General features: G+C 34.4%; 1 protein-coding gene across 1 annotated transcript in view; it reads right to left on the reverse strand.

The window, feature by feature from the left end:
- Window positions 1–5,808: 5,808 nt before the first annotated feature.
- Window positions 5,809–22,627, reverse strand: part of MED13 (mediator complex subunit 13) — a 103,795-nt gene continuing 86,976 nt past the window's right edge. The window contains exons 21-30 of the mRNA XM_074223558.1: window positions 20,439–20,655; window positions 19,003–19,194; window positions 18,587–18,810; window positions 16,179–16,321; window positions 15,565–15,723; window positions 15,206–15,391; window positions 14,306–14,454; window positions 13,268–13,441; window positions 11,070–11,170; window positions 5,809–10,757 (exon numbers count right to left, since the gene is read on the reverse strand). Coding sequence (XP_074079659.1) covers window positions 10,625–10,757; window positions 11,070–11,170; window positions 13,268–13,441; window positions 14,306–14,454; window positions 15,206–15,391; window positions 15,565–15,723; window positions 16,179–16,321; window positions 18,587–18,810; window positions 19,003–19,194; window positions 20,439–20,655 — 1,678 coding nt within the window. The 3' untranslated portion in view covers window positions 5,809–10,624. The remainder of the gene's footprint in view (window positions 10,758–11,069; window positions 11,171–13,267; window positions 13,442–14,305; window positions 14,455–15,205; window positions 15,392–15,564; window positions 15,724–16,178; window positions 16,322–18,586; window positions 18,811–19,002; window positions 19,195–20,438; window positions 20,656–22,627) is intronic.

Consider the following 22,627-nt stretch of genomic DNA (forward strand, 5'->3'; position numbering starts at 1 on the left):
CTATCTATAAATATATCACAACTGAGAAATTAAAATTAAAATTGGCTAAAGGAAAATGATAATGTGAGAGGGCTTGTGGAAAAAGTGCAACACTAACTCTGCCCTTGATGGAGTTGTTAACTGATTCAATCAGCTCCAAGAACAATAGCCCAAAGGGCTATAAAACTGTGCATACTTTTTGATCAATTAAAACTACTATTGGTATATATCCCAAAGACAGAAGGAAAAAAAGGAAAAGAACCAATTTGTACAAAAATATTTAGAGTAGCTTTTTGTGTGGGCTAGGAATTGAAAACCAAAAGGATGCCTTATCAATTAGGGAATGGCCAATTTGTGGTATATGCTATAAACAGAATTATTTCAGATAAACCCGGACTTACATGAATTGACAAAGTGAAATGAGCAGAAATAAGAAGTTGTACACAGTAACAGCAATTTTGTATAATGAAGAACTGTGAATAACTTAGCTATTTTCAGCAATACAATGATCCAAGACAATCCCAAAGGACCCATGATGAAAAATGCCATCTGTCTTTAGAGAAAGAACTGATGTCTGGATCCAAACTGAAGCATACTATTTTTACCTTTTTTTTTCTTCCAGTCTCCTTGCACAAAATGACAATTATGGAAATGTTTTATATGATTGTACATTAATATTGCTTCCTGTCTGGGGGAGGAAGGATATAATTTGTAACTCAAAACAATGACAAAAAGTTTTTAAATGTAATGCTGGGTAAAATTTTTAAAAAGACCAGGCCTAGGGGTGGCTAGGTGGCACAGTGGATAAAGCACCAGCCCTGGAGTCAGGAGTACCTGGGTTCAAATCTGGTCTCAGACACTTAATAATTACCTAGCTGTGTGGCCTTGGGCAAGCCACTTAACCCCATTTGCCTTGCCAAAAATCTAAAAAAACAAAAAAAAAACCCAGGCCTTCTTTGACTTCTTGACTGACCTTCCCTAATAATGGGGGGGGGGAGGGTATTATATAGGTATACAAAATTGTAAGAGCTATTGAGAAAGCTGAATGGTTGATTTTGCTTCACTGCTTCATCTTCTCCCCCTTTAGCATTCTTTGTAATTAGAATGGTTGAGCTGAAAATGGGAAGGAATATATTTATTTTGAAATGGTTACATACAAGTGCTGATAAAACTAAGTTGTGTTTTTTTTCCCCCTTAGCATAGTAATACTAATTCTGCACACTCCTTTACTATGTTCAGGAGACCCTATGAGTCATCAATGCAATCAGTCACAACTTTCTTTTCTCAGGTTCTGTTCATGGAAAAATATCGAGTGATGGTTTAGTTTCTTTGTTCATATATTCACTTATGCATTAATATGACAAAGAGCTAATATTAAGTTCCAACTGTATGTTAATGCTGATTGTTAGCAGATGTCTTCCTGCTTTTCCACCAGTCTCAGAGCAAAAGGGTACTATACTCAATTGAGTATTTTTCTATGTAATGGCCAAAAACTTCATTAACAAGTAGATGGCTAGTGGTGATAGGTCTTTATTTCAGATCTTCATAAAGCAGTCAATTGTTAGGATTGTTCTCTATACCCTTTCCATCATGAAAGAAACAAAAACTTACAATCTTTTTGGAATGGGGGTTACAGAAAAAAAAGATTTTAAACAAACAGAAAAAGGAAAAAAAAAACCCTGAACTGCCTTTGCACTAAATTAGTGACTTTTGCACAAATACATGATGTGACATTATTAATGTTTTGATGTACATTAACACGCATCACAGACTAAAAATGCAGGACTTGGGAACTTCTGCAGAAATCTAGGGGTCAAAGAACATTTCATTGGATTGTTTTTGTCCCCTTTCTCTACCTCTAGTTCTCTTCTCTTCTGGACCCCCGTCATCCTTAATCAACTTTCCCGATGCCAGCATCTTTAATTCATTGGGGATGTACAGTTTACATTGTGGAAAAAACAGCAATGGGGAAACCTTGGGTTTTCCTTCCTGGTGGGATATGCAGAACTCAGTGGGTGTGTGTGTATATATATATAAATATATATTATATATAATACTGACTTAAAAAAATCCGACATTTTTTAAAATCCGTGCCAAAAATGTGTTTTCAGAGAAAAATCTTACTTTCATACCCATACTTTGTATCATCACTCTCCATTTAAACATGGCTCACCCTTCCCTCCCTCCTTTCTCACAGACCTTCTCTGTAGCCCTTCCCCAGCACCTCCTCCCCACCACCACCCCAAGATGTGGGAGTGTTATATACACTTGTACAAAGAGAGTTTTAATTCCCTATCCCCTCCTCTAACACTTATTTATGGAACTGTTTTTTTTCAGCAGTTTCGTTTTGTGTCCATTGGATTACAAACTTTATTAAAAAATACAAAACAAAAATCTTTTTTGGAATAGCCTCCAAGATCCTAAAGTCAAGCCCTTAAAGAGATTCCAGAGTAGATGTCTAATTATGCAGATAGTTGCTTAATGTTTAGATCAGTCTTTTCCCAAAGCCTAGGTGAAAATGATAACATACACCATTAGAAGGAAAATGACATCTAGTAATTAAGATTTAATTAATAATCAAATGATTTAAAGGCAAAATTTTGTTGTTCATTCTTCATTTTTTTGGTTTATTTTATATTAATACAATAATTTTGTTGTGAAGTAAACATAAACCTCCCCTACCCCCCCAAAAAAATTATGAGAAATCACAATAATGAGAGAAAAAAAACATACTTCAGTTTGTGTTCAGATTCCAATGGTTCTGTCTCTGGGATGTCTCTTTATCGTAAGTCCACCAAAGCAGTTGTAAAGGCAAGATTTTTAAAAAGGAAGAATGCTTTTGAAAGGACTATAGGGACAATTCTAGAAGACTGCAATGAAAAATACCATCCACATCCAGAAAAGCATGGAATCTGAATGCAGATAAAAGCAAACTATCTTCACTTTTTTTTAGGGTTTTTTTTTTGCAGGCAAATGGGCTTGCCCAAGGCCACACAGCTAGGTAATTATTAAGTGTCTGAGACTGTATTTGAACCCAGGTACTCCTGACTCCAGGGCCAGTGCTTTATCCACTGTACCACCTAGCCGCCCCTATCTTCACTTCTTAAATTTTTTTTTTGCTTTTCCCTTTTTGATTTTTTTTCACAGCATGACTGAAGACCAATATGGAAATATATTTAATATAATTGTACATGCATAACCTATTATCAGGGTGAGGAAAAGAGTGGGAGAAAACTTTACAAGGATGAATTTTGAAAATTATTTTCCCATATAATTGGAAAAATAAATGAATAAAAAAGCTATAGAAGTCCTCTGGAGTCCAACCCCTTTATTTTTACAGAATATTGAACTAAAACTCAGAGAACTGGAAAGTTGTATTTAGGATTCATTAAGCTTTTTAAGTAATAAACTCAAACCTAATTAACATTCAAAAAAAATACCCTGCTCAAAGAGTAAGAGAAGTAGCAATATTTTATGTGTTTTGAAAATTGGCAACACTTAATAAATGGCTCAACAAGTCCTAACTTTGATAGACATGTCATAATTTTAAGCAGATTGGCAGGAAATTAATGATATTCTTTATCAAACTGTAATACTAATCAAATGACTACATAACATTCTTAAATAAACACTTACTGCATAAAAAAGTAGAAGTAAATGAATATCCAAAACATACTTGCTTTACATGCATTTTTATTTCAAATTCTTCTTTTATTTTTTATGTTTTTTGCAAGTCAAATGGGGTTAAGTGGCTTGCCCAAGGCCACACAGCTAGGTAATTATTAAGTGTCTGAGACCAGATTTGAGCTCAGGTACTCCTAACTCTAGGGCCAGTGCTTTATCCACTGTGCCACCTAGCTCATTTTAAGTGTAAACTTGTCTTTATATATTGCTACATTATAGTGAAGAAAAAAATGGATAGAGTATTGTCATAAAAAGTCCTGGGATTTAGACACTTCCTTCACACACAAATGATGAATTCAAACTAAATTGGAAAATAAAAAATGAGAAGCTTCAGCAACTGACATAATGTAGGATACAATAGTCTCCACTGTGAGTTGAAAAATTGGTTTGGTTCTTTAACCTATATTTGGTTATTGTATACATGTAATTTCCAGGGAGCATAATTCCACTTTACCTAATCAGAAGTAGCTAAATTTTGTTAAACTAGAATAAGTTGTAAGTTAGTATGTTTAGAATAGATTCTTTTTTTCTTAAGTTTGTTAGTTTTTTTTTTTTTTTCAAGGCAATGGGGTTAAGTGGCTTGCCCAAGGCCACACAGCTAGGTAATTATTAAGTGTCTGAGGCCGGGTTTGAACGGGTATTCCTGACTCCAGGGCCTGTGCTCTATCCACTGCACCACCTAGCCGCCCCAATGAAACAGATTCTGGAAGAAAAAGCCAATGAAAAGAATCTCTTTGGGGCAGCTAGGTGGTGCAGTGGATAGAGCACTGACCCTGGAGTCAGGAATACCCGTTCAAACCCGGCCTCAGACACTTAATAATTACCTAGCTGTGTGGCCTTGGGCAAGCCACTTAACCCCATTGCCTTGAAAAAAAAAAAAAACAACAAAAACTAAGGGATAAAAAAAACAGAATCTGTTTCATGAAATTGTAAACCTACTAAACTTCCTTAAACTGTAATCTAAATTTAAACTTTTATCACTGCCATTTTCAAAGACTATAACTTTTGCCAAAGCAATACTATAATTTCGGCTATAAAGTTATCATCAAATCTCCTAGTAAACAACAAATCCCAAATACCCTTTCATTAAAGTTCCCTCTAGATATATTAGTGGAGGTGAATGCAGGTTCAGAAATTGTACCAGAGAACACAGGGTCTAACAGATTGGATCCAGCATTCTAGCACCTGCAGCAATTACTTTCTGGCAACTTAAAAAGTCTGCAATTATGATATGGGTGAGTGGGGTCAGTAGTCATATCCACAAAATTAACTTAAATGACCAACTGATGAAATTTAAATAAATTTGGGTAAGACTGAAATATATGCCACAACTTGGTGTGTGCTTTAACTGACAGAATTTGTAACATGAAGTTCACCATCTTAGTTGCAAAATGTCCCATAGCTTTTTCTTACTCTCAATATTAAATTCCCCTTATTTTCTAGTTATTTAACCAGTCAACCGATTAAACTATTCTGTATTATTGAGCTCCCATTACAACTATAGTACCATGAACTGCTCAATTACTAAACAGTTACTTAAGTATATATCTAACTGAAACAAGTCATGAATTTATGAAGTTACATTTATTCATTCTTTATTTTATTGTGGCTGATTATCTAAGGCAGAATTCTTAACCTGTGGTCACGCTTAAAAAAAATTCACTCTTAACAGTTTAACATAATTGGCTATCTGTGTTTTACATTTTATGTATTTTAAAACAGCGAACCGGAGGTCTAAGTTTTATCAGAGTACCATGTGGACATATGACACACCAAAAAGTTCAAAGCTCCCTGCTCAAAGAGTATGAGAAGTAGCGCTATTAAGTGTTTTGAAAATTGTCAAAATTTAATAAATGGTTCAACAAGTCTTAACTTTGGTAGAGATATGTCATAATTTAAGCAGACTGGCAGGGAATTAATGATATCCTTTATCAAACTGTAAATAGTGATAATGTGATTTCTTTGAACATAGTAGTCTCAAATCCTTAAGACAAAAACATGTAATCTCCTAAGTAAAGGCATGTTTAATTGGGTTACAATCACAAAAAATACTTTTATTTGGATAAATAATTCCTCAGTAGCAAGAAGTTAACTTGTTTTCAAGTGAAAAATCAAAAAAACAGTAAAGACTTTGCAACTATAAGTGAATACAAAAAAGAAGCTTCAAATTGAATTCAGTCATTTTTTATTTAAATATATGGTACTTCAGTAGAAGTGCATAAATAACCAGAAGCAAATTGTCAGTAACCTAAAAATGATGTAAAATGTAGGAGGCAGCATTATTCCACTGTATACTTTGCAATTTCAACATTACATATCTAATTATAGATTTTAAAAAAATTCATTCATTCAGAGTAACTACCTCAAAATGACAGCAACAAATTCCAGCTATGGTCATTTGATCAGTTAAAAAAAAAAGTTTAAGACACAAGTTCAAAGATTGGTTCCATCAAAACTGATAGAACATGGCTAATTTGCAGCATGACTCAAAATTAATTCATTTTCTTATGCCCCACTTCATATATGCAAAACACATTGGGCCAGTTCATTCAAACTGGAAACTGGAAGAAGATGAAATGTGCTGATTCTAAATGAGAGCTTTCTTTTACCTTCTTCAATTAAATCAGTATTTTAAGGTAGATGGTCTTAAATATATTTGAAGGTATGCATATGAAAACAAATGTATATACATGTGATTTTAAAATCTAAAAGTTGTTTTGAAATGAATACTCCAGAGATGGAAGAGTTGTAAAGATTTTTTGAAGAACTTTATAAATCACTTTCTAAAATATTCCTCCCATTTATGATGATGTATCAAGAATAGCTGCTTCCTAATATATATATGTTTGCATAAGCTTGAGATAGAAATATGGTCAATAGAATGAGACACCACAATGAAGGCTTCATGAATAATTTATTCCATTTGAAGTTTTTTCTTTTTCTTTTTTTTTTAAAAAGTATAAACCTTTTTTCATTTCCTCAATCACAATTTGTACAACTCAGTGTTTATGGCATTCGGCAGCAATAGTGTTTGTTCCTTATTCTCTTTTTTTATCATGTTAAAAAAACACAATTGGACCATATTAAATGTCATTGCTAAGTAAGAACTTAAAAACTCCCCATATTAAAGTGACCCAGCTGTTTGGAGAGGGTTTATGATGCTGCTGACATGTCCAGTAATGATGTCACAACCTGCAATTTAAACCCATAACTTTTTAAGGTCCGCAAATCCAGTTTACCTTGAAATCTAAAGCTATTTTAAAACTTCATGAAAAAGTCAACATGAGGAGTATCTTAGGTCCCAAATCCAGTTTTGCTAGTTAATACTCCACTGAAAGAGAAAACACATAAATAAAATCTGAACCATAGTTCTGGGCCCACAAAATATCCAAAAGCAGATCCCACTGAAATATTTTGTCTTGGCAAACAAAAGTAAGTCAAGAATATTTTTCTTAATTTAGATAAACTAAATTCATTAGAGGAAACCCAGACCAAAGCATTACTTCTGTGTAACATTAAATGTATTAGACTGATATGCGATGCCATAGGTGGTTGTGTAGCAAATTATATGATGCAACAGCATTTAAAAACTTCCTTTTAATCTATTCAATTTGAACATTTTTAAATAATGCGACATAGTATTTTGATATTACAGTATTAACATAGTGCTTGATTAAAGATCTGCAAATCTTTGTAGTAACACATTAAGTTAAAAAATTACCCCAGAAGGTAAATATGAAGACGAAAGGAGAATATTTTAATACAGTAATCTGTGCCATACTGACAATTGAGTACGAATACAGCTGAGGATATTTGACTAAGTAGTAAGAGCTTAATTTTAGTGGTTTCAGAAAAGTTTAGAAAGATTTAAAAATTACAGCTACTTTAAAATTTAAGGATTACACATAAGTACACTTGGTGGCCATCTGGCCAAACAATAAGGTGTACAGAAATTTATTCATACAGTGTTAATTCACAGTCCTGATAACTGAATGGCTTGCATAAGAAAAGTATGGCTAGATGTTTCTGACTGGCTGGAAGCAGACATTGTGTAACTATCACTTCAAATCCCCCAAAATACTGAACTTCCACCCTGCTTCCTAATGGACAACTGCACAGAACACAGATATGAGCACTGTAATGAACAAGGATTCAAGTTGTTGATGATCCATTGGGTACAAACTCTAATATTTAGCTTGTACATTTAAAAAACTGCTCTTACCCATCTGTGACAGTTTTGTAGATAAGTCAGTATAATAAATTAGTCATTACCACCCTAGGGGTAGAATGTTAATCACTATTGAGAAAACTGATTCAACAGGTAAGAAATATTTTATTTAAAAGTAAGCCAAATAGGTTAACTTTAGCATGCTTCTTGCCGCTGCTGGTTTGAATGTGTCCATTGCCTGCAATGGATATCATGTCAAGCAGATCCATCATCCTGCATAAAAGTCTTAAATTCTTTTTTTTTTCCTTTCTTAAGTGGGTCTCCTGACCTTTCCTAATGGCTATTAAATAATTTTCAATTTGACTTTCAGTTGACATGTGAGGGGAAAGGGAGAACATTGAGAAAGAGAGATGAAAAGAAGGAGACCTTACATCAAATCCTATGTTTGGGGAATATTTAGCCCAAATAAATTGAACTGTGTATTATTATGCTCCTGGATGTCTATATCTAAGGAACCTGGTTCCTTCTTATGGCTACAAGTAGAAAAATCACTGTCAAGTGTTTAAAATTTTACTTCTACCTGGTTTCAACCTGGAGGTGTATTCACTTCAGGTTAATAAATTTCAAAAACAAAGACAAGTCATTGCTGAGGTTAAAATATAAAAAGGGGAACTTTTGGAAATTCCAAATTAGCCTCTTTTTCCCTCAAATCCCAGCCAAGATTTTAAAAAGCTATAGAACAAAACATGCCAACTGACTCTGTGTTAGCATAATTTAAAAATTAATGCAGAGATGTGATCTTTACACTTTTAATATCAAAATAAGCTGACCATCTGGATTGCACTATTATTTTGAAGAAATGACTGAAAACCTTTTGTCATCAATGGAACATTTTCTTTGTACAAAAACAAGAGCTTCTATTTTTTATATACACAATTCAAAGAAGTTAGGTTGTTCATATGAAAGTGATAATTCAGATAGTTATTTTGTATTTATGAAATAGGAGTTTCAGGGGGAAAAAAACAAAAAAAAGTTGGAGTTTTGTAAAATACAAGTGATTTTGTCCTTGAGGATTAGTGAGTGCACTAATAGGAGTTTTACCAGACTGCTTCCGAGAAATAGGTAGACTAGGCGGCATTTTACGGAATCAAGTCAGTCCTACCTCCAAACAGGAGACTAAAGGGCTCTCATGTGAACAGCACTGTAGAAGGGATTTTCAAGGGAGTAGAAGCTGCATAACTACAGCTATCATCTTGGCATGTGCAAAGAGGAGAGAGAAGGGGGGGGAAGTTATGATGAAGGAAGGGGTGAATTAAAGTCCCTCAAATTCAAGTCCCTTCTTTAGGGAGGTGAGAACCTCCTTGGCATGCACCTTATCTGAGCTGTGTGATGAAAAGTAAGGACTCTAGTGTTTGGGACTGCCACCTCCAAACCAAAGAAATTAAATAAATAAAAAAGGCAAAGGGATCAGGTTTAAGAAGTTTAGAAAATGGTTATTTCACTAGTGGAATAGAGTCTGAATACCAGAATTCACTGAGAATCTATTTACACCACAGTTTGCTTGCACACACCCCTGCCCCCATTCACACACCCACACACCCACGCACACCTGATCTTAAAAAAAAATCAAGAGTGACTGCTTTTAAAAATATTTGTAAAATGGCTAGAGCTGGACTAAATTTCAACCTTGCAGTAAAGCCCCTGGAGACAATGTTATAGAACATCATCAGCATGCCTAAATCCTGGCATTAAAACTGAGAATCTTTTCAGCTTGATGTTAAAAACTACAAATTAATACCAGGATGTCATTATCTGGTAGCAAATATTTCATAAACACTAAATTTCTATTAATGGAAAAGGCCTGAAATATTAGTCAATAGCCCTAAACCATAGTACAAAATATAACTGAAGAATTAATTTTATTCTCACTACAAGTTAAACCACCTAACAATATCACTTGTATATTGCCATCATGTTAATTCTGTAAAGGTGTGATATATAAAATGCTGTAAGACCCGGTACCTTTTCAATTTATAAACACAGTGAACTTCATTACTGTACATGTACTCTGCAACTACAGCTTAGCTGTAAATCCTCCACACACAATGGCATGGACATTAACCCCCCTCTATCCCCATTAAACTGTACATCAAGACAATACAAATTTACTGTCCCACCCACCCCCTTACAAAAAAATAATACTCTAAAAGCAACCCTACTGCAACTTTTAATTAAGACGATTACATATATTTTAGACCAATTGCTTTAAAGCAAGAAGGCAGTATAAACCTTCTAGGAAAATTTTTATAAAAGAGGTTAAGAAATATAAGACAATTTATACATTTAAAAACTTACAATAAATAAGATGCAGGCATTTTTGAATACTAGGTACTATAATCCAATACAAGAACATCTTGATGTTCTGAAGCCATATGCTGAACTCATTGTTCCTTGTGTCTCTTCTCCATGCTTTTAATATTCATTTAACATGACTGGGCACTATGGCTCATTACTTTCACAAATACTGTGACTGGAAAAAAAAAGGTTAATTTTTGCTACTAAAATGTTATAATACATTTTGTATGATCAATCATCATAATCCTAAAGAGTTCGGTATATGATCAGTGAAAAACAGCAAGGTTACAGCCCCCTCCCCCCGGGTCAAAACAATATTTGTTGAAGTAAGAAGAATGATACCCCATCACAAATGACTTGCACTGAGAAGATTATAACTTAGTCCTGCAATGAAATAAAATCCCTTTTCCTTGTTCTTTTCTTGCACAGTTCAGAAGATCACAGCATATTCATGATAAAGTTATATAACTGATTCAGCACCACAAAATGAATTGGGAGACATGACCGTCTGTCCTGGGTTGCAGGGTCACAGGTAAGCCAGGAGAGTGCATTGTACTGTTCCAAAACAAACCTGAAAAACCAAAAAACTTCATGAATCATATTGTATTTAGATTGTAGTATTCAGTATTTAGCACATAAAAATAATTCTATCTTTTTCAACTGAAAGCAAGGTATGTAAAAGGAAGAAGAATTAGTGTTCAAAAGCAAATTAAACCTAGTTGGGAGAGGAAGAAGCAGTTATCTGAGTCATCCAAAAGTTTCCTTTGGAAAGGGTCTTTATATGAGCTCCATCCAAAACCAAAACTCACTTAAATAAAAATTAAATGCATAAAGTCATTGGAGGAAAATCAAATTTCTACCTTAATAATAAAGAAGGCAATACCTGAGGACATCTGAAGTCTGATTTGAGTCAAGTGGGTGGGAGTGTTTACTGTGAAGCAGCTCGTCTGATTGCACTGAAGGCACATGGAGGTGCAAAGAGGCCTAGGAGAGAAAATGAAACAAAACTGCCTTGAAGAAAATTAATTGGCTTTATTGTATTAATCTGTTATTTAACTATATTATTATAAAATGAAAATGATTTCATTATATAAAACTGGAGTAAAAAAATGTTTGGTTTCTAAATGTGGCATGATGATGAAATTCTGAGATGCCACAGAGTGTCTTTTTATTTGCTTCTTTTGTTTTTCCAACATAAGGCAGTATGAACAAAGATTTCTGTAATTTTATAATGATCAACTTGCCTAGATCTTTAGCTTCAAAATGTACCGTAATGATCACTATAGATCAAATCTCAAGTACAATATTTTTAATCTTCCGGGAGATGACCCACTTTTGTTTTCAAGTCAATAATGTCATATTACGTAGATCTATTTATTGCCCAGGGCCCTGAACCTGGAAGGGGGCGGAAAGAAAGGGTACAACCTAAGAAAACTAACATTGAAAGTAAAGCTCAAATTTAGTTGATTATTCAGAACCAAGTGCTGACATTGTCACTAGAAGAGAATAGGAAATGTCTATCCTACCCCCTCCCCCCACAAGTAAGTAGTAAGTGCCTGAAAGTAATATTTAGTACAAATTTAAGCGTACCAAAAAAAAAAATCTCAATTGTTTCTTGGTGCCTGATGCATTGCATCCTAGAGCTAAAATACACTAGATCAAGGATTTTATACTTTGCCTGTCATGAGCTCCTCCCTCTGGTGAAGTCTTCTCAGTATAATGTTTTTAAATGCATAAAACAAAATATAAAGAACTACCAAGGAGTCTAACTGTATTGAACCATAGTTATCATAAGGTATTTCTTAAATTCCCAGGACTATGTGTAATAAGCACTAGTTAACATGGGGATGGGAGGCAGAAGAAGCAAATTAAATACTAACTTGATGGGAGCTATCAAGTTATGACAATCTCATTACCAGAGTCTTTTAAGACATTAATGATCTTTCAAGAAGGTATAAACATAAGAGTCTATTTTCTCATTTTGACATTTTCACATTTGCCTAGATCTTTAGCTTCAAAATGTACCATAATGATCACTAGAGATCAAATCTTAAGTACAATATTTTTAATTTAAGAATTTAAGAATAACTATTATTTACTCTTTTTAAAAAGCGTTCTGCTAAAATAATGTTGAGGCTATTAGGGGTGTTGTTGAAGATGGTGTAGCCATCATTTTCTATAGTGATACAAGCACAGTCCAGGAGAAACTGGTAGAAAGAATAACTGGGGCTCTGACCTCACGCTGTACAACTCTGTGCAGAACTCAGGGCAACCTCTCAACCTCTCTAAGCATTAGCTTTCTCATCTGACAAAGAAGGCAAGACTAAAAAATTTCTAATAGTTATATCCTGCTTCAAAATCTCATGATTACAATGCATATGTTTGGTAAGTCAAAGATAGTAGCAGAAGTGCAGTGGATAGAGTGCCAGGCCTGGCAAAAGACATTTCAAATATGCCCTTAGGCACTTCACCTCAGTTTCCTCCACTGGAAAATAAAAATGCCCAGGGCTGTCAGGAGAATAAGATAATGGTAAAGGACACAATGCCCCAACACATAACAAGTACTGTATACTTAAGAACAATTAAACATTAATAAATAAGGCTATTCCTACACCCAACTTCTTATATTTAAAGATTCATGCTGAAGATAAAAATCTTTGCTATAACTAGGTATGGGAGCATTTGGCAGTTAATAGAGAATAATAAGAAATCTGAAATTGGTGGACTGCTTGAGCACAGAAGTTAGGGGCTATGCTGATCAGGTGATCTACACCAAATATGACATAAAAAATGACATTAACGTTTTATGTTGCAAAATATGATCATCCCAGGCCAGGGATGTGCTAATAAATTTTGCTTAACTGGTTTCTCATTCCAAAAATGTATGCAGCACACATTTTAAAATTCAATCTGTATTATTAACATTTTCTCTATCACCTTGTTAAAGTTCTGATTTATAGAACTAAAAATGCTCACAATGAAAACTTAACCATCAGCTCCCAATGTGGAGTCCAGCATACCTCTGCCCCTTTTATCAAAGTATCAAAGAGCATTCCAAAAAAGGTATAGAAATAGAAATACCTTAAGAAAGAGGGGACACTGATGTTGTGCTTGAGGACATGCTGACCAAAACCAGTCAGGTAATGGACCTGCTTTGGCAGTTGATACAAAGTAACCAAGGGCCAATGGTTGCTGAAGAATATTTGTTACTTCATCATGAGATTCTGTTGAAAGCAGCCGATCTGTACCTTGACCCTTTAGAATAGATAAGAGATAAAAAAAAATTATTGTTTTGGATGTAAAAAGGAAGCATCCACATAAAAACATAATATGATTGTGATGTTTGTTTTAGTTCATTGGACTACATTTGGGAAACTGAAATACATGTAATAATATGAAACCACTCCTCATCAAAACCTCCAATCGTTTAAATTTATTTTCCTTTTGATGCTGTATGGTTGGGAAGACTAAGAAAGCAAAGTGCCAAAAGGCAGTGAAGAATTGTATGGGCATAAGGAAGCTATACCATTTTTTTTTTTTGCTAATGGGTTATGGGAACAAGACCAAAAAAGGAGTTGGAATATTAGGGGGCAAGAATGAGGGATAATATATAGATATCCTGAGTTCTGTTCTGAGAGATACAGAATGTAAAAATCCCATGCTTCTAAGAATCTTGAGTAGATCCTTTGGGCAAAGTCTATGGGAAAACAATTAAGAATCCTGAAAGGGTATAGCAGTATTCATGAAATGAATACTAAAAATATTTGGCATGATTATTAAATAAAGACCAATTTTCACTTATGATTTATGTGAATTTTTAAAAATCTCTGATAGTTATTACTAATTATAACTGGTAGGACTTTTAGGCCAAATCCTTCGTTTACAAAACAATAAGAGAAGGGAATTTGAAAGACTATGCCAGCATATTGGTGAAAGTCTATTTTACAATTAATATTAACATAAAAGAATGATTAATTTTCCTTTTTTGTCAAACTTTCATTTTGAAAGTACAACTCAGCTATTTGTAGAAACTATTATATGCATAAAGTACTATTAGATGAATGAATAAAGAACATGTCTGACATACGGATGACAAACTATCTTTGTAATAGTAGTTACCTTGCCAGCATCACCTCCATGAGGATAATGAGATCCTGGAGAATGTACAGGGGACCCAGTTGGGGATGCAGGAAGGATATTAATAATGTCAGGGTCAAGATCATCTCCTGTGTCTAACAGATCAAAAATACCTATTCCATCTGCTCCATCTGTTTAGGGAAAAAAAATTAGTTATTTTCCAAATTCCATAGATTTTTTTCTTTTTGAGCAATACCTAAAAAATTATTTACTTCACTAAAATAGTCCTTCAGAGATATGGAGCTAAGCAATCATGGATACATACCTTATATGCCCAGCTAGCACAATGGTTTAAGTATTGGCCTTTATGCAAAAGGGCCTAAATTCAATACCTTTTCCAGACACACCCTGGTTATTTGAACCAAGAAATCTCTCATCTCAAATTTTGGGGACTATAAATAGTGCATACTTCTAGAGTTCTATGAGGATCAAATGAGGTGATATGTATAAAAATATGTGCAAATCTTAATGTTATACACACACACACACATACACACACATATAAAAATATAAATGTTGGCTATTATAATACCCATATATCGAAGAATTAAAAAAAAACCAGATCCAAGTCTTCACTATGAAAGAAAATATTTAAATTATAATATAAAACCATAAAATACTAAAAGACTACTTGAACCAAGTGATTCGAGACATTATTTGGAATTGTGCAAGAGAATTAGCAGTAACCCTGAAATCTTATTCACAGCTTTCTGATAAGACATTTTTATGGGGATAATAATCACTGCCCAAAGGTATTTAGAAATATTTTATAATGCTCAGTTATTACAATTCTAGCATATGAGAATCTTAACATGAAAGGGAATGCAAAATAAAAGTTAAAATTTGTTCCTTTATTTTTATAAAAGCTTGCAAAACTCTCACCATTGTTTGTATTGAAAGCCAAGTCCAAATTCTCAGTGGTGTAAGTGGCTGAAGCTACTTGCACAGAAGCAGAAGTAGGGAATACAAGTATATGAGTGCATGATGTATCTTGTGGGGTATTGAGCTGAGATGTCTGCATATTTAGAGTGGTACTTCTTCCAAATACAGACCCTGTTGACACAGAATCTGAAAGAACGAAAAAAATTTCTCCTTTAGCAAAAAGCAGGATAAAATTTCATTTAATATATGGTATTCAGAAAGTCTTTTGAGTAATTTTAAGCTTTTTATAAACTTATATTTACAGATCTAAGGGCAGGAAAGAAGTAAAGAATATTTCAAATATAAAGAAAATATCTAACCTGGCATAATAACAAAAGATCCTTGGGGCTCCATTGCTACCAGGCAAGCACTAAGAATGCTTGGAGAGTCAGCAGCAGATATGCCACACATCCTACACATATCTTTTAGTCTTTTACTAAGAGACTGCAGATTGCGGCGACTCAGCAAACAACTCCAATCTGTGGGTATTAACATTCAAGAAATAGTGTGCAAGCAATGTATCAATGATGATAATATTAACTTGAGGAATAAAATTTATAACACAAGAAAAACAAACATTTATTGGTATAATTCAACATTCTCTAAAATGGGGGGCTAATAATAACCCGAACTACTTATTACAATCTTGTCATTCAACAATAAAGACAAAAATGGAACATTACCAATGAACAAATTATAAGGTGAGGGAAAAGTCTTTTCCATTTTATATTTTGGAATTAAGCTCTAAAAAAAATTATTCGAGTATCAACTAATGAAAAATATTATGTAAAAGCTATCTGTTGCTTTAATTTGAAGTTTTTTGAAAGTGGTTTGAAAAAATAAAATCTAATAACAGTCCAACTGTGAAGTTTGTAAGGCATGGCCAAGTGGTTCATACATAAAAGCAATTTAAATAGTGAAACCAAATTTTTACCTTTTAATTCTCCATGTCCTATTCTTCCTAAGCGACCAATTACAACTCTCCATGGTAAAGAACTCATTTGTACAAGTCCTAAACACCATTCCCATAGTTTCTGGAGACCAAGTCTTCGAGCAGAACCTTTTTTCCTCCGAGCTCTATGAGGGTCAAATAAAAAAAGTGGTTGTTGATATCCAAAGGAAGTTAACAAACCTATATTACTCTTATTCAATGACCTCTTTCAAAATATATACTATTACTTGAGTTAAAAGCAGAAAGATGATGTATATAAATAAGATGACAGCAAGAAAGGAATGTCAGAAATTTTAACTATATACCTAAAATTCACAAAATTGAACAGGGTTTAGGTTTAAAACCTTATCTACCAGATATTCTCTTAATTGTGACTAGCTCAGATGGTCAAATAAGCTCAGAAAATGTGTATCTAGAATTGACACAACTTGCATCCAGAATGTCATTGTTTTGCTTTGTTTTACCTAGTGAGAAAAATATAATAGGAATGTTCTTATCATACAATGAATGTATACTTGGAGTCTTTAAGATATCAAAATTCAATTTCATTATTAATATTTAAAACTGCAGGGGGCTATCAATGTAGCTTCTGTAAACTATCAATATTTCCTTTGAATGACAGAAATTCCAGTCAAAACAACTCTCTAAAAGCTCAGTTACAACATATGTCAGCATTTCATTTGAATGTCATAGGTAAGTTGTATAACCTCTGAGTTTATGAATTTTCACAAGAAGGCTTACAAAAATCAAGTGCAATAAATGAGAATATAAACACCCTGAGGGGAGTAGTGATTTTTCTATATGTATATCTAGAGTACAATATAACATTTTGTACGCAGTAACCCTTAATAAATATCTCATTCCATTTTTTCAATAAAACAATAACTAAAACAGTATCAGGGCAAGAGACACAATTTGGCAGTGTCCACACACAATAAAGGAGAGGAAATCAAAAACTCTGGATTTAAATCTCACCTGTGGAAATTATTAGCTCTGGGACAAAGCATATAAAAAATTTCGAGTTGCAAATTTTTCAAGAAAAGAAAAAAAGATGTATATATAATGAAAGTGTTTTCCTCATAATACTACTCTGCAATTAAGGAGAATGACTCAGAGGTCAATTGATTTTGCCCATGTCATATTACTTGAATTTCTAAAGCTGGAGCTTGAGCCCAAGCTTTCTCATTTCAAGTTATAAAGTATAAAGTAATTAAGTACTGTCACTCTCAAGTCAGAGTACACACCATAATAAAATACAACCATTAAGTATAAAACAAAAAAAAAAGGCATTTCTAACAAGATTTTTAAAACACCCATTCATTTGATTACATTATTCCTTATTGACCTTGTGTCATTTTTTATGGCAATAATAGAGATTTATGAGAACTTTAAAAGGTTTTTGAAGTGTTTTTCTTTCCTTTTTCTTTTTTTTCCTTTCCTTTTTTTTTTTAGGTTTTTGTAAGGCAAATGGAGTTAAGTGGCTTGCCCAAGGCCACACAGCTAGGTAATTATCAAGAGTCTGAGATCGGATTTGAGCCCAGTACTCTTGACTCCAGGGCTGGTGCTTTATCTACTGCCACCTAGCCGCCCCTTGAAGTACTTTTCTAAGAGCTATATGTGGCAAGTACTACAAATATCCTTTTCAACTCAATCTGAGAAGTAGAGACTTGTTCACAGTCAAGGAACTACTCAGTGATTAAAGCCACGATTTGAGCCCAGATCTTACTCAAGTCCAGTACTCACTCTATCACAACTATCCTATGATCAACTGTTCCTATAACACTCTGAAATGTTACAAGATGCTATACATACCTTACTTTGAACTCCCTACAACCCTCTGAGTTATGTAAACTTTAAACTACTATCCCCATTCTATAGTTGATGAAACTGAGGTACAGAGAAATTAAGTGACTTGCCCATGTCATATAGCTAATAAACACTAGAGGCAAGGATTTAATTCCAGATCCACCATTATATTCAAATGTCAGAGGTCTTTAATTAAAGTTGACTCAAAATAAAACTATTTTAAATTTGTTCACTGTGTCTTAGAAAACATGGATTTCATTGGTAGGCAATTCTATCTTCCTATGAAGCCTAGCAAAGAGATGGGAATACAGTATTAGGCAATCAAGAAATGTTTACAGGCTTATAAGGTAAATATACATAAAGAACTAAAAGAAGTAAGTTTGGAATTCAAAGAGAAAGCAGATCTTCAATATATATATAATGTTTTTCCTATAGCTTCGCTTGGACAGACTGAAAAAAAAATTTGGACAATATTATTTAAACCTACCCATAGGAAATAATCTGATGAGACTATTTAAGGATTAGTATATTCCCTTCTTAAAATAAAAGTTCACAAACACCCACACTTAGTGAAATTATATTACCTGTTTGGAACATCAATATTAATGATGCAAGTTTCTAATAATTCTCCATATAAATCTGTGCATGATGCAAGAAGCCACCTTTGATCATGAGATAAACAGTAGCCCACAAAAAGAACATTGTATTTCTGTCCAGCTTCTCCAAATGTTTCTCCTAGTTCTGTCTGCTTGTCCTTCACAGGGGCCAGAATAAAAGGAGGAGTATAAAGCCGAATACACTCTGGTCTCTATAAAACAGGAAATTGAGGTAATAAAATGCCATTCCAAGGAATAATTTTAACGACAACATGAAATCCTATTTAAAAAAATCTACAAGGTAATCAGGAAAGAAAAATGATAAAAGATAAAATATTTCTAGTTAATATAAGATAAAAAAAATTAAGCCTACAATTAAAAATTTGTTCAAGAAAAATACTCACATCAGGACTTTTAAGGGCAGTTTCCATTGCTAAACCTGGCCCAAAGCCAGTTAACGTTTTTACATTGGTTGATGTTGGAAGTGGTCTCCGACACTGGGTAAAGACCGAAAAAGCCAAAGATTTTAAATGCTGCGTATAGATCTGTCTATCTTCATGTTTCACAGGTTGTAGCAGGTATTGACATGGGACAATCTAGAAATTGCAGACAAATTATATTACAAATCCTGAATCTATAAATCCAGAGATCAGATTATGTTTAGGTCAAATATATGCAACTAATATTCTGGCAAAATGTTAAACTCAATCACTGATATAGAAGCAAAGTAAATGATAAGGCAGTGTTTTCCCAAACTACTTGGCCACAGAATACTCTTAGTCTTGGAAAAATATTGATGAAACCCATAAATGATGATAACTGCTGAGGGAAGACAAAGGGATGTGGAGAGAAAAAAATCACAATGTAGGTGAAAGAAAAAATCTAAAGTTTGTCACAATGAAGGAAGGAGTGGTGATACCCCACCACCATGAGTGCTCACCACTCTCAGGTTCCTCTATTTCTTCCCCTATTCCAGGTACAACAAATTGTTCTGTCCTCCCCCTGGCTCCAACCGGTCTCAGGAACAAGGCTACACATTGAAGATGTCAGTGACCATTTGGAGCTAACATGGGTTTTCTCATGGAACCTTATTCACACTCACATGAGCAAAACCAGGATTCCATGGAACCCAACTCGGGGAATGTGACTATAAAGTATAGCTTTGAAAAAAATCAAGTTTCCTAATATTTTCTTATCTAGCTAAAAGATAGTAATAAACAGTCAACCTGGATAAAAATCAAAGGCTCTGAGAACTACCTAAAAGCTTTAAAAAGAGATAGGTTCTGAGTGAAAAAATTCAAACAGTTTTATAGTATTAGCTCACCCCAACCTTTAGCTACTTCTGGTAAACTCTGTAACAGACAACAGAGATGTGTCAAAATCTCCTTTAAACCTCTTCAAAACCCTGTTATGCATGACAGAGAAGTCAAATATTTCGCCCACTTTGTCATCCCTCCCCATCCCCTACCATTTAGCACCACAGACCTCAATTACTTCCATATAATTATTTTTCTTGTTTTGAATGGGAAATATATTCAAAGTGGAAAAGGTAAATGAAACATTTTTGAAAGCTAGCCAGACTGCCCTGTCAATTTCTTTGTCCAGAAAGTATCAGATGAAAAATATTAAAATACACAAATACATTCTGCATTCTAAGTATCTCACACATATACACACCATTTCCTTCTCTCTTCCTTTCCTCTCCTGCATAATCAACAAAATGCTTTTGCTGTTAAAATGGACATTTTAGAAAACTGATTTAATTTCAGAAAAATGTCCTGTTCCCAAATACCAAGCTATTTGATACAATTTTAAGTATCTTAGGAGATACCATTCTTACCTGTACTGAAACAGTACTCTTGAGATTGGGTGGAAGAGTTTGGACCATTTCCAAGAAGCATCTAAGTAGACCCAAGGTCCATATGTTAGAATTAGAGCTTTCGTCTTTATTTTCATATGTAAAAGGATCAATTATGTAAACAACAATTGCAGGTGGATAAGTGATTGCATGTGAATCACCATCTGTTGGGATTCCCACTTTATCACGATCCATAGTGCTGCAATTCAAAGAAAAAAAAGAAAATTTAACTGTTAGTCAACAATCAATAAGCATTAAGTAACTATTATTGTTTCAGGTACTACATCATTCTGGGGGGGAGGGGAGACACAAAATAAGGCAAAACATAGTCCATACTCTCAAAGAGATAATGGCATGAAGGAAGACGAAAAACAGATAAACTGAAGATAATCTGAGGATGGGGGTGGAATGGAGAATGGCAATAGTATTAAGGAAGATTAGAAAAAGTTTCCTCTAGAAAGTAATATTTTACAGAAACTGCCTCAAAGAGGCAGAGATGAGGAGGAAGAACATTCCAGGGACAACCTGAGAAACTGCCAAAGTCTGGAGATAGAGTGGCTCATTTGAGAGACAAGAAAGTCAGTATCATTGACTGGAGACTAATAAAGTAGTACAAGAGCAATGAAAGAACTTTCAATATCAAAAAGATTTTATTTGATCTTTGAAGTAATAGGGAACCACTGGACTTTACTGAGCAGGAAGCTACTTGAATAATCCAGGTCTGAGATGACAAGTTCCATATGGGCTGGTAGCAGTATCAAAGGATAGAAGAGGGAGTATAAAAGAGATATTACAAAAGTAGAAGTGGGAGCAACTAGGAGGCACAATGAATAGAGCACCAGCCCTGGAGTCAGGAGGGATCTGAATTCAAATCCACTTTCAGATACTCAAGATACTTATCAGCTAATGGGCGGCTAGGTGGCTCAGTAGATAGAGCACTGTCCCTGGAGTCAGGAGTACCTGAGTTCAAATCTGGCCTCAGACCTAGCTGTGTGGCCTTGGGCAAGCCACTTAACCCCAATGCCTTGCAAAAACTAAAAGCTACTTATCAGCTGTGTATCTTGGGCAAGATTTTGCCTTGCAAAAATCACAAAACCCAACAAGCCAAAAGTAGAATAAAAGGACTTGGAAATGAAAAACTGAGAGGCAACAGAAGGAAAAGGAACCTAGATGGTACAATGGATAGAACACTGGCCTTGGAGTCAGGAGGACGGGAGCTCTCCAGCCCCAGACATTTACTAGCTTTGTGACATTGGGCAAGTTATTTAATCCTGACTGCCTCTCATCCAGAGTCACCTCCAGGCATCCTGATTCCTATCTGGTCATTGGATCCAGTTGGTTCTGAAGGAGAATGTAAAGCTGATGATTTAGCACAACACCTCCTCACTCAAATCCAAATCTTGTACTTGCCATAGAATCACCTCCTTGAACTCATGGTCTTTGAGAATGAAGGACAAAATATTTGTACACCTAAGTTAGTAGCTGAACTGCAAGCATTAACAACAAAGTCAGAAAGAGGGGGAAAAAAAGCTAAGAGCTAAGGGTTGTTGATATGCTGAGTTTAAGACTTCCCCCCAAAATGTCTAAAAGGTAGCTAGAGATACCAGACTGGAGTTTATAAGAATGGATAAGATCAGGGAATCATCAACAAAGAGATAATTAAATCCATGACAGTGATGTCACCAAAAGAATTTGCACAGAAGAGAAAGGGAAAGAGGTCTTACCTTGGAGGGACACTTCAAAGGTTAGTAGGCATGCCTGGATTAAGATCTAGTGAAGGAGCAATCAGACAGGAAGGAAGAGATTCAAGAGAATAGTACACAAAAAGTTACAAAGAGGGACTAACAGAATCAAAGGGTGCAGAAAGGAGGACTGGGGAAAAAAAAGGGGCATTAGACATTTAACAATTAAGATTGTCAGTAAATAAGGAAACATTTCAGAGTGAAAAAGTAGGAAGCAGGAACAACAGTTATATAGATGGCCTTCTCAAGGAGTTTAGGTATAAAAGGGAGAAACATTAAACAAAAGCCAATGGAGCTGGTCAATTTTAAGTGAGAAATATATGATTTGGTTTTGCTTTTTTTAAAAACTGAAGTATTTGTATATGGTAAGGAAAGAACCAGCTGACAAGAAGAGATCAAAGTTGATTCAAAGATGATGAAAGAGTGGGT

The sequence above is a fragment of the Macrotis lagotis genome, chromosome 2 (genome assembly GCF_037893015.1).
Source record: "Macrotis lagotis isolate mMagLag1 chromosome 2, bilby.v1.9.chrom.fasta, whole genome shotgun sequence".
NCBI classification, from domain to species: Eukaryota; Metazoa; Chordata; class Mammalia; order Peramelemorphia; family Peramelidae; genus Macrotis; species Macrotis lagotis.